At 35.1% G+C, this 13,992-nt stretch overlaps 1 protein-coding gene across 1 annotated transcript; it reads left to right on the plus strand.

The window, feature by feature from the left end:
• Nucleotides 1–357: 357 nt before the first annotated feature.
• On the plus strand, nt 358–2,051 carry LOC122580132 (cytochrome P450 81Q32-like). Its single transcript, XM_043752402.1, has 2 exons — nt 358–1,248; nt 1,440–2,051. Exons 1-2 carry the CDS (start codon nt 358–360, stop codon nt 2,049–2,051), a joined length of 1,503 nt encoding a protein of 500 aa, XP_043608337.1.
• The last annotated feature ends 11,941 nt before the right edge of the window (nt 2,052–13,992 follow it).

Consider the following 13,992-nt stretch of genomic DNA (forward strand, 5'->3'; position numbering starts at 1 on the left):
GCTGGGCATGAGGATCGAACCCATGACCTCTGTTTCCAGAGGCATAAGCTTCAACCACTTATCCAACCCAATTGGTTTCACATATTAATAAGTTGTTATGCTTAATATTATTTATGTCACATGTGAATGGTTTCCGAAAAAATCTTATCTAAAGTTGAAATATATAAATTTATTTGCCATCTATCATCATGATTAAAATTTGCATTTTGGAAATATTAATTCTTACCATTTGTTTTAACATTTTCATTTAATTATTATAGCACATATGGATATATAGGCATATAGCACGTATATATTAGTGTTGCCTTTAATTCTTGCTGTATAACTTAATTAAGCACAAAAACACATTATATTTCCATGGATTATTTCTTGATCATCACCTGTGCATTGCTGTTAATAACATCAATTTTGTCAGTCTTCCGTCGCAAGAAGAATCTTCCACCAACAATCTTTCCAAAAATACCCATCATCGGCCACCTTTACCTCTTACAAAAACCTCTTCACAGAACCTTGGCAAAACTCTCATCAAAACACGGCCCAATTCTCCTCCTCCACTTTGGGTCCCGCCCCGTTCTTGTAGTCAACTCTCCTTCCGTCTCCGAAGAATGCTTCACAGGCAAAAACGACATCGTTTTTGCCAACCGTCCTCGTTTGTTGGTTGCCAAGATTCTAAGCTCAAATTGTACTGGCACTGTTTGGGCACCTTATGGTGATCATTGGCGTAACCTTAGGAGGATCTCTACAATCGAGATCTTCTCGACTCAACGTCTCAATGAACTAAGTAACGTACGAGCCGACGAAGGAAGACTTGTTGTACGTAAACTAGTCTCAGATTGTAGTAGTTCACCACTAGTGAACTTAAAGTCATTGTTTCAAGAGATAACACTTAATATTATAATGAGGATGATATCTGGGAAGAGGTATTTTGGAGGTAAAAATATGGAAGATGAAGGAATACGGTTTAGGGAGATGGTGGAAGAGGCGTTACGTTTGGGTGGTGCGTCGAATTTAGGTGATCATTTGCTGTTTTTGAATTGGTTTGGAGTGAATGGATTGGAGAAGAAGTTGATCGCGTTGCAGAAGAGGAGAAACGAGTTTTTTCAAGTACTAATTGATCAACTTAGAGAGGATGCTAAAGTTGAAGATAACAATAGCAAGAAGAACATTACAATAATTGAATTATTGTTGCAGTTACAAGAAACAGATCCTGCCTACTACACTGATGAGCTTATTAAAAGCTATATACTGGTAAGTTATTTAAAATCAAAATCAGAGTTTTTAATTTTTTTTTTAATTTATAGATCAGTCAGCTCTTGGGATTAGTCTGTTCGCCAAACAAGACACTCATAATTATCAACCAAAAAAAATAATAACTTATTGATCGAGTTTACATATATACTTTAATACTTATTAGTTAATTAGTGTTTGTTGGTGATTAGAACTTGTTATCAGCTGGGGTTGACACTTCTTCTGTAACTATGGAATGGGCATTTTCTCTTTTACTCAACAATGAAGACGTATTAAACAAGGCACAAAATGAAATCGACAATCATGTAGGACAAAACCGCCTTCTTGAGGAATCAGACATGGCCGACTTACCATACTTACGTTGTATCGTGAACGAGACTTTACGAATGTACCCTCCAACCCCATTTCTAGTACCTCACGAGTCATCGGATGATTGTATGGTGGGAGGCTATCACATCCCACGTGGGACCATGCTATTGGTTAATCAATGGGCCATACAACGCGACCCGGAATTGTGGAGTGAGCCTCAAAGTTTTAACCCGGAAAGGTTTGAGCAGATAGAAGGCACAAAGGATGGGTATCGCTTCATGCCATTTGGGTCCGGAAGGAGGGGATGTCCGGGTGAAGGACTAGCCATCCGTATGCTTGGGTTGACGTTGGGGTTGCTTATACAATGCTTTGAATGGGAACGCGCAAGTGAAGAGATGGTTGATATGACTGAAGGTGTCGGCCTCACTATGCCTAAGGTTCAACCTTTGGTAGCCAAATGTAGACCTCGCCGAATTACGCACAATTTAAGCTAGTCGGAAAAATGAATTTTTTGCTTAATTAGACCTAGCGATCTATGTATGTTGAAAGTCAATTGTCAAACATCCCACGTGGCATATTTTGAAGTCTTTCCTACCTCTTGTTTTGCTTTGTAAAAAAGTCTTATAGTTCTTATTGATGTTGGTGAAAATTGTCTGAGTGTGGAAGTCATTTGTCAAACATCACTTCTCATTATTAACTTATCATTTTTTTTTTCATTACGTTATTAATTAATCACACCACTTAAATTAAGATACACTTTGAGTGGTATTTGACCCGCGTTTGACACATTGACTATAAAAACTTAGCCAAAATGAATTGCCAATTAACTTGGTCAAGATATAATTGTAAGATATGAAAGATAAGAATTTTTCTCCGAACTATAATCATACGCACCTGCACTTCCACAAGACTTCGACGTCCGCATTACAATTTTTTTTTAACGAGTCAGTAGTTAGTATCAATAGTTAGCATTCGATACATCACAGTGACATCTAATTGGACACACAAAACCTTCGTTATGTTAGAATATAAGCAAATAATCATACATATAATCACGAGTATGCACAATGAAAGAATTGAAACTTATATGCAATCAAATTAATTAATAAAGAATAGAATCAAGATATGTACCTTATGCAAAGCTTTAATAAATAATAATAATAATGATATCATTATGATTTAGGGTTTAAAAAAAAACCCTCTACGATCGTACACAAGATACCCCTATACCGTATGCTAGTACCCCGACCACGTGTAGCACCCCAACTAAGGCGGAACAATGAGATGTACAGAAAGTCGAGTATTCAAAACAAAGGATTATAAATAACATTCACCAAAGCTTTATTTGATAAAAAGAATTTACAATTGTACAAGCATGTGAACCAATCCCTAAATACAATACGTCTACCGCACTTGGATACTAAGTCCACGAAACAAATAACAAACACATGAAATAGTATACTACAATGATCAAGGTGGATTCCATTGCTCATCACAAGGTTTGATCTTTGACTCCAAAGTGCAATGCAAATAAACATGATGCATATAATTCCTCAAAGCTGAAGCTATTTCCTGAAAAGCATGAAGAAAAAGTGTCAACTACGAAAACGTAGTTAGTGAGTGCATAGGTTTTCAAGTAAATCTCGTTGCGCATCCATTTCATTACTTAGAAAACATATTATTAGATATTAACATACCCAAACCATGCGTCCGGCAAAATTCTCATCATTTTAAATATCAAGTTTTCCAAATACCATAATGCCAGTACAAGACTTAGAAAAAACCATGGTAATTTATAGAGTTCTCATTTGTCATAATCATCATGAGAGAAAAAGTATATATAAATCGATTAATCGTATATCATACCCAAAAACATTCGGTTATCAATTTCTCCATATCATCAATTTCAACAACTTACAAGATTCCATATAGGGTCCAATACCCAAGCCGTATATTCAAAACATAATATCCATCCATAAATAATATCAATTTCCATTTAGCCAAAGGCATAATTTGATGAGTAAATGCTTGAGCCACTACTAAGACTATTTCACGTCGAAATAATAATAACAACTTTGATAATAACTTTCCCCAATGAAATTATCATAAAAAGGCACATGCTGTCAATCATGTGTAATAACTAATAATGACGGGGTCGTACCATGGAGACGACCAATAAATATAAAGTGAGTTAGAGCACCCCATGACCGACACCGTTGAAGGCGGCCAAACAACTTGTCGCGACTGATGTGAGTGAGGGGACGAATCCTAGTTGCGTAACTCTCTAACTACAGGCCTCAATGAGTTAATAGTAGTGTACAGGGGACTACCGTTTGACAGTACTCAAGCTCATCATATAACAGATATCACATTGAACATACAATTATCTCATATCATAAGAAACAATTTTGTTTATCATGCTTTTTACCCCGAAAGTAAAACACATAAAAGAGTTTGAAAAGGGGCTATGACTCACCTTGATATGCCGCATATTATATTCACTTATCCAAAATGGGTACTTCCTATCAATCGCTTCTTCATACATCCGTCACGTTTCTCAATCACATTTCAAAAACAAGACTATCCCTACGATAGGACTAATACACGTAAGTTCCTATCTTAAGTCATCACTTAGAAATGCCAGTTTCATTATGTTGCTATCAATTGTGGGATCCAAGTATATTGCTAACATTCGCATCATTTTGGTTGTAGAGATTGATGGTGTAAAAGGTTACTTTTATTACATGCGTAGTTATAAGTTGTTAGATTTTTGGTAACTTGGCTTCATGAAATTCGTTTAAGTGCTATGGGCCATTACCAATTGGGTCAAAGTGTCATGGGCTTTTAAATATTTTGGGCTTACATTAGTTGTTGGGCTTAACCTTATTTGGGTTATGTGCTTAATGGGTTATATTGGTTATTTGGCCATATGGTTTATTGGGCCAAGTGGGCCTACTGATTTATATTCCTTATGGGTTCATTAGTTGGGTCGGGATAGCCCATTAACTCCTTAGTGCATCTTTTAGCCCATTACACTAAGGATTAACTTCCTTCAAAATTTTCTGTTTTTATCCATCAGATTTATGAAATGTTGGCCACTATTCGGGGTTAAATATAAATATTTAGACCCTCCAAATTTTTATACATTAGCCTATATGTCTATCTTACTTTTATGAATTTTTGATGAATTTTTAGACAATGTTTGATGTCCTTAAAAATTATCTAAACACAAACTGTCCCGAATGAGCACTGTTTGCGACATCAGAAGTTTTATAAAAGTTCTCGGGGTTTTGATTGTTGGAAAAATCCCATGATTTTATTTTAAGTTCAAGTCACATTGAAATTACTTCCCACCAAGTATGGCCTCCTGGAGCCTTTTGTTTTAGGAGATAAAAATTGTTAAAGTTTATAAAATATTCATACAAAATTACAGTTTTGACCAGTTTCAGTAGAAAAATCATATTGTTCGTTTGGTTTAGTATTTTTGAGTAATTCTAGTTGTAGGTTAAGCTTAACTCATTTATCTACAACTTTTATTTTTAAAATTTTGCTTGAAATGCCCTCATATGTCCAGTTTACTCGTTCCAAGACAAAAGATTAAATCTGACATAATGTATTTTGGTTAATGCAACTCACCAATGGTGTTGGTTGCTTGTTTTAGCCCCTAGATTACCACTAACAAGATTATTACTTTATTTTGTATCTCTTAACATCAAATATACAGATTTCAATCAATTTTAAGTTCATCAATCATCCTTTATACTTGAACTTTCACCCAACAACATCAATAAACTTAGTTTTTGCAAAAATCATCTAAAAAGGTCATTGCATGTGACCATCAAACAGTTTTATGAACAAATCTCTTAACAAATCTTTCATATAACACAAAAACAAGTTCATTTATGAAAATCACAGAAAATATGATCCATCTATATCAACACAAATCGAATTTTATGAAGATTCATCAACTAGGTTGAAAGTTTTCTCATAAATCATCACTTTTGGGTCTTATGTGAGTTGAATCCTTGAATTTTTCCTCTAGATCTTGACATGCAATGTCATGAAAAGAAAGATTCTATCAACATGCCCTCATTAAGTATATTTTCAAGAAGAACATAAAAAAAATGATTTTTGATAAAGATCTTTTAGCATATACAAATACAAGATAGATTAAACAAAGAGATGAAGATTTATACCCTTAATGAACTCGGTTTTGGAGATTTTTTTGGCAGAAATTTCATGGTCCTCTAAGCCCCAAATAAACCTTATTTCAAGCTTAAAACAACCCTTAAACTTTACCTGAATCAACCTTTGTTTAATCTTGTTGGAATTAATCGCTATATTGATGAACAAATCACAGGTAATATATGAATATACTTTCTATTAGATCGTAACTTGCAATATTTGTTCATACGAAATTTACAGATGCTTGACTATATATATAGATATCGAAAAGACACCATGAAACAGTGTGTTGTTTCATGAAACGGTGCCTATTCTAATAACCGACTCCAACTGACAATAATCGACTCTAATGGACACCCTTTGATGTATCGGTGTGTCCCTTCCTTTCGGTTGTGTCTCTTGCCAAGAGTCACACCCTTTTATTTATTTACATAATACACCCTATATATTCTAACTTGACACATTTAATCCAAAGATTTGGTTTAACGTTCAATACTCCCCCTTAAACTAAACTTTGATTTAAGACGGGTCTTCAATCTTGCTTGGATCTTGCTTTTTATAGCAAGGCTGAATCTTCATCGGAGTGATAAACGAGGTGTGATACTTTATTCTTGTCTTTTTCCTTCCATTTGATACATTCGTAAGCAAGGTGACCAAATTCACCACAATTATAGCATCTCATTTTATTCTTGCCTTGTTCTCTTTGCTTCGTATCTCTTCCTCGTCCCTTTAATACTTTGTTAAAGTTTCTCCCTCTTCCTTGATTGCTTGAACTTGCCATCAAAAGTTTGTCTTGATAATTTTCTTCATGTTCATCTTGACTTTTGAGTCGTTCTTCAAAAGCAATTAGTCTTCCAACGGCTTCTTCAAACAACATTTTGTCTAAGTCTTGACATTGTTCGATAGACGCCACGATAGGTAGAAACTTCTTCGGAACAAAGCTAAGTAGTTTCCTTACGAGCACCTTATCTTTCAAAGTTTCACCAAGGCCTTTAAACTTGGCTTTTATACTACTTAACTTTCCTCTATAGTCGCTTACTTTTTCATTCGCCTTCATCCTTAGCGTCTCTAGTTCGCTCCTCAAGGTTTGCAGTCGTGCCTTTTGAACTAGATCCACACCAAGATATTTGACTTTGATTGAATCCCATACTTCCTTTGCACTTTCATATTGCGCAACTTGCATTAAGACATCTTGTGGCAATGTTTGAAACACCATTGCCTTTGTTATATTTTTTTTCTTCTCATCCACATTATCTTCGGTACTGATTATTTCAAACAAACCATGAGCCTTTAAGATTGTTTCCATCATGATTGCCCATGTTGTGTAGTTTGTTTCGGTCAGTTTCGGGCATTGAAGTGCTATGTTCTGCTCTCGAGTTGGTGTGGATGATTCTCCCGTTGTCATGCTTGTTGCCTTCTTACTTTCTTTCTTTCTTACGTGTGATCGTACGATCGGTTCTTACTTTCTTTGAAACTCGAAAGTTTCTCTTACTTTGATCAAAGTTGGTCTTTCTTACTTACTGTGAAACATTAAAGTGTCTCTTTGACCAAAAATGATCTTTCTTACTTACTTTGCAACACTAGCGTTTTTCTAACATAATTTGAATTTGCTAGAGTTTGCACTTACTTACTTACTTTGAAACACTAACGTTTTTCTTACTTACTTACTTACTTAGGAAACACTAGAGTTTTCTTACTTACTTTGAAATGCGAAGGTTTCGTTAAACAATAGGTTCCTAAAAAACGATAGGTTTCCTGCTTACTGTGAACCACAAAGATTCGGTCTTACTTCTTACTTTGCGAACCACGAGGGTTCGGTCTTACTTCTAGTTTTGTATATTCCTAATTTAAAGGAATGATTTTCTTCCCTTAAATAAAAATTATACAATAACTTTAATTTTATGTTCTTACTTTGTAACCCCAATCAATTGGAAATTTACTAATCCTAAAATTAAATAACTTAATTCAAGATTTCATTTTAAATCTTTCAAATTTATAAATTTCTAATCTAATAATGAAATATATAAAGTGAAAGAGAAAAGGACTTATTCAGATTTGATTGTGTCTTCTATTGGTAAAGAGATAAATGGTGTCCCACTTGTTGACTTTTGCTTACAATCACATACAATTGGTAAAACCAAAATCGATCACTTCTTATCTTCCCAATATTTTTCTTTAAAAGAGCAATACCACCAAGTCTCCTATTTCTTGCTTCCAATCGGTCAAAAACACAATAACGGTTAAGCCCCTTTCTTCGGATTGCAATAGAGATGAAGATGATTCAATCACTGTCAATTTTCTTTCTATTCTTCCACATCCACACAAAACGGTTGTCCTTTCTGGTCACCAAAAGAAAACACCAAATCGATTTAGGGTATTTCGATCCCCTCTTTTCTGAGATCGACGGTTGTTTCTTTCCGGTGGTGTCTGGTTGAAATATACGGCGGTGGTGGTTTTATAAGAATGAATCACACCCTTCTTTCTTTCGTCTTGTGGTAAAAGGATTGCAATTCCCTTGAATCGAGCCTGGTGCTCTAATGCCAATTGTTGGAATTAATCGCTATATTGATGAACAAATCACAGGTAATAGATGAATATACTTTCCTTAGATCGTAACTTGCAATATTTGTTCATACGAAGTTTACAGATGCTTGACTATATATATAGATATCGAAAAGACACCATGAAACAGTGTGTTGTTTCATGAAACGGTGCCTATTCTAATAACCGACTCCAACTGACAATAATCGACTCTAATGGACACCCTTTGATGTATCGGTGTGTCCCTTCCTTTTGGTTGTGTCTCTTGCCAAGAGTCACGCCCTTTTATTTATTTACATAATACACACTATATATTCTAACTTGACACATTTAAACCAAAGATTTGGTTTAACGTTCAATAAATCTAGCATAAACCCTTACTATTATTGTTGATTTAGTTAAGATTTAATCCTCCATTTTAGCTTGCATGTGTCTCGAAATCAGCAGCTATTGGAGCTGTTTTGACAGCCTTCTTGAGCTCCAATATCATCCATTTTGTGTGGGATTGATTATGGTATAGATTTCTTACAACAATGAGTTGCAAGGATGATGTTTATTGATTGTTTTTGGGGTGTTCACGAGAAAAGAGAACAAGAGAGAGAGAGAGAGAAATGGTAGAGGTATGCATGTGTAAGATGAAAGGGATTGGGTCTTGTTTTCTTTTGTATGGTCGTTCATAAGGGAAAGAGGAGGTGGGGAAATGTGTGAAATTTTCTTGAAAATGAAAGCAAAGTTGGAGTGCATGTGTAAGAAGTTTAAAGAACAAATGTACTAGCTAGAATTCTATTGGCCAAAGTTGTGTATGCATGTGCTTGTACATTGTATATGTCGTGTATGTGTGTGTAAGAATTTCTAAGAATCCCAAAATTTGTGCTTTAATTCTTGTACAAATTGTATGTTTAGTTGTATGTGTATATATATATATGGTAAAGTTATTTTGAGAACCTTTTTTTGCGAGAACCTTTGAGAACTTTTCAAATCAAGCCTAACCGATGATTGTTCTTTGCACGAAAATTGTTTTTTGATTGTTTTCTAAATAACTTATGTGTAAATTTGAAGTTTAGAATTGTGTGGAGCATGGATTATCAACCGTTATACAATTATGTGGAGATTTGGATTCTTGATCACATGTGCACGAATATTGCTATGATCACATGTTTTTGAAGTCAATCACATGTAATCATAGCAATATTCATGCACATGTGATCAAGAATCCAAATCTCCACATAATTGTATAACGGATAATAATTCATGCCTTCACACAATTATAAACTTCAAAATTACACATAAGTTATTCAGATAACAATCAAAAAATAATTTTCATGTAAAGAATAATCGTCGGTTGGGCTTGATTTGAAAAGTTCTTAAAATAACTTTTCACTATATATATATATATATATATATATATATGTGAGTGTATGTGTGTATGTAGGGCTAGAGTGTCCTTTTGTGTTAAGGTGTAAGAAGTGTAAGAACTAGATGCTTTCTAATTGGCTAGTTGATATGTATGCATGTGGTGTGTTTCATATATTTAAGTTTATGAACTCATTTATAAAATCATGAATGTATATGTGCCTTTTTATTTAATTTTGTTGTAATATATATATATATGTACAATTACATATGTTATACTTATAAACTCTCAATGTACATTCTTGTTATGTAAGTTGTTGAGTCATATGATTTCTTAGATGATTGATCGTTTAAGTTACATTATTATAAGATTTTTCTTATATGTTTACTTTGAGATTGTCACGAATAATTATAAATATTGGTTATGGCATTTCTAAGATAGTTAGTCATCTACGGTATTTCATTGAACTAGAGGGCAGTTACCATCTTGCCTTAAATATCTAGAAGGTCAATTCTCTTGATAAAACTCTAGGGATAGATACCTAGGTAAATATATGTAAGTTGTCCTAGTCGGAAATTGAGGGTTGTTATACCACGAACAAACAATCCTTTTCTTAAACCCCTTGTAGTCGAACCAAACAAAACCTAAAACCCTTTGATTTTGCTACCTACGGTCGAACCAAGAAAGAGGAGAGGAGAAGAGAGATTTTCTTGTGTAAATGAATGTAAAAACCCTTTGAATTATGCCCTCTATTTATAGGGAATAATTATGGTTTTTGTTTTTTGATGATCAAGTTTAATCAAGGCTTTTAAAAGCCTTAATAAAACCGGCCCTCTGTTAGAAATTAGGGTCCAACTCTAATTTTCTAATTTCACATTTAATCCTCCTTTTAATTAATTAAATACAATTAACCCTTTAATTTATTTAAAATAATCATTCCATGATCAAATTAATTAATATATTACTTTAATATACTAATTAATAATATAGAGTTACCGTGTTATTTCGTGTGACCCTGTGGGCTTAAATTATTTCTGGACATGCATTTATTATAACGTGATCATATACCAACAGCTCCCACTTGAGCATGTTATTATAAAGGCAATAACATTGGTTAGCATCTAGCAATACACCAATGCTCCCGAAAATATTTTAAGGATAGTTTCTTAAAATATCATTTGAAATGATTTTATCTTTAATATCCCTTTGTTTCATATACCCTTGTTAATTATGAATATGGATCAAAGTCATTTCATAATTTAACGATTCTGTTTCTCATTTCTGTAATTAATCAAGATTACCAAATTAATCAAGACTTCCTCTTGAGTTCATTTGGGTATGGCCATACAAACATCTTAATTAATTAACGAGGGCGCGAAATGGTATCATACTTCAGTTGCAAATTGAAGGAACAAATCATCTATTGACTACAAGTGTCTAGTCATGTTGTTTCACTACATTTTTGAAAATAACCCTTTATTACTACCTTGTTCAGGACAGTTAGAACTATATCAAGAAAATGCAATCCACACATGCATAACCTACTTGTATCTTAAGTCTAAGGATAAATAAAGTGTAAGTCCCTCTGATCTTGCACTACTATCAAACCAGAGATCGACTTAAGGATATGTCGAGGTGCGAAAATTCCTTGAGATAACCCACGGTTTATATATCTACCTTTAGATGATATATATATCACTATACATATATATATAGTGATAGTGATATATATATGTATAGTGATATATAAATATATATATATATATATATATATTTTACGTGATGATAAACACTCCGGGAACGGCTCTCCGGACGCACCTTACCAAACACGTGGTAACTTGCAATCTACGAGTCGTTTGGGGGGCCGGGTTTGTGTTTGCGGTTCGTGCACGAGACGAGTATTACCCACGAGATCAACCGTGCGTGTTCTTAGTTTTCTCTCTCTAGGATTTGCTCGTTTCTCTCTCTACACTCTTGTTGGAACACGCATACACGCAAATGGCACTTTGTGTGTTCTTAAACACGCAAGCCCATGCGTGTTTCTAAGCCCAAGCCCATTAGGGTTTTGGCCTGTTTGCTTGTTTCCACAGAAACTCTCAAACCATTTGAGAGTTCTTGAGAACAAGCATATTTTTGCTTGTTTCTTAGAAACTCTCAAATGAATATTTGAGTGTTCTTACTTTGACCAAGCAAGACTTTTTGCTTGTTCCTAAGAACCCTCAAATAACACTTAGGATATGGTGAGTAAATGTCTTTACTGCTGTCAAGACGCAGAACCGACATTGTACTCTGAGTTAATGTCTTTATTGCTATCAAGACGCAGAACCGACATTAACTCAACTAATGCTTTAACTGCTGTAAAGATACGCAGAACTAGCATTAGCCTTTGACACATTTCAACTGCTGTGAATACGCAGAAACAGTGTCAACAATATTACCTATTGGAAGTGTGTATATAAGATTAATGTTCAAATTGCTGTAAATACGCAGAAACACAAATGTCTTAACTTACCTCTGGAAGTACATTAAGTTAATATCTCAACTGCTGTAAATACGCAGAAACAATATTAACTTAATGACTCTTTACATGTAATGTCTAAAACCTGCAAAGTACAAATAATAAACAATCATATAAACATAAGTTGGAGCCCAATTGGCTTACACAAAATATGCCAGGGTAATATTAAGACAAACGATAATTACAAGATAGTTACATGACTTGAAATTATACACAAATATACAACACATATCTAGAATGCTCATGTCACCGAGAATCATGCACTAACAGTCTCCCCCTTGACATCAGCATCTAGATATGGTCTTCAAGTCTTTGTTTGTCATCCTAAGTGTGGCCAAAAACCCTGTCATTAGGAATGTCAATCTTGGATACATGTGCTTCAGCATCTGGCTTCATGACAACACAAGAGATCACATCTCAATCATCCTTGGTTGGAGCCCCTGCTTATGCTTCTAGCTCAAAGAACATCTGAAGAAGCTTCATTCGGTTTCTCTCCACTCGGTGCCCCTATTTTTGCATTCGGCTCATTAACAATTGGAGGAACCACAGTTCGTTCCATTCTAATTGGTGCCCCTGCATCTATATATGGCTCATAATCAACTGGAGGACCCCTTCTTTGTCTTCTTTCAGATGGAGCCCTAGCTCGCACCTTTATAGTTACTTCTTTAAAGAGCCTTCGACTATCAGCATGGATATACTCAGCTAGACAGAACTTCACCAACCTTTTATATACACCTTTTATCTCTGTGAAGAGCTGTGAACTTCTTAGCTGATGTCTGTGTAATCTCTTCAAGTCCTTTCTTGAGAGATTAACAAACTCGTGTAGATCGTAGACTTTCATCAACTCCTTGTGCCCAGTAGCTTGTGTTGACATAACAACGGCAGCTGCACTGTAGTCATCTACTTTCCAGTAATCCATGTCACCAAGCATGTTTTGCGGCCACTTCTTCAAAGGAACCCGGCGAACATTCTTGATCTTGTTAATGAACCTAACTATTCCTTAGGTGACACGCTTCTTTCTTGGAGTTGGTATGAATTTGAGCTTTCTTGGATCCGGATTACTACTCTTTCGAATGTAGAGATCATTCTTGATCCAGCTCTCAAACAACTTCGCACGCTTGTGATTACCTATGAGCCTAAGTTCTGCTAGAGCGAAGAAATCTGCTCTTGGCATCGAATTAAATGCTTCAATATTAGGCTCAAGGTACTGACAGTCATCCAGTCTTTTTATCAACTAAAGCCTCTTTTCCTCGTCAAAAGTCCAACAGAGGATAAGTTCTTTTAAATTTGAAGCTCGAGGATCCTTTACTGACTCGAGGTATCTATGAGGAAGGGGTACATCTGCTATATAGTATGGATGATTAGGATCTCCACGATAAACATTTGGCAGGACATAATAATACTCATCTTCATCATCTGATGCAAAAGTATCATCAATCGTCTTGCCCGAATCATCAGTGAAGCTGCTAACAACCAACTTAGCATCCTTTCCTGTATCCCTCTTGTAGTAGACTGAGAAGTCCAAATTCTGAGCAGGAAGCTCATAATAGGACTTGATCCTACGTTACTTCTGACCATCAGACTTGAAGAGATTCGGGTCTTCAATAAGAGCATTCTCATACTCAAATCTATGCTCAGGCGAAACCATCACTCCCTTCCAATTAGAATTTGGTATCCATTCCCCCTCCTCTGAGCCTTCCGAATCTACTTCAGCAACATCATCCAAGTCTTTAAGAGCATCAATGGTGATGAACTCTTCTTCACTCTCGGAATCAAATGCATGAGTCTGGAAACCGATACCTACATCTCCAGTCGGTAATGGAAAGGTATCTTCAGC

This window comes from Erigeron canadensis, chromosome 8 (genome assembly GCF_010389155.1).
Source record: "Erigeron canadensis isolate Cc75 chromosome 8, C_canadensis_v1, whole genome shotgun sequence".
In the NCBI taxonomy this organism is placed as follows: domain Eukaryota; kingdom Viridiplantae; phylum Streptophyta; class Magnoliopsida; order Asterales; family Asteraceae; genus Erigeron; species Erigeron canadensis.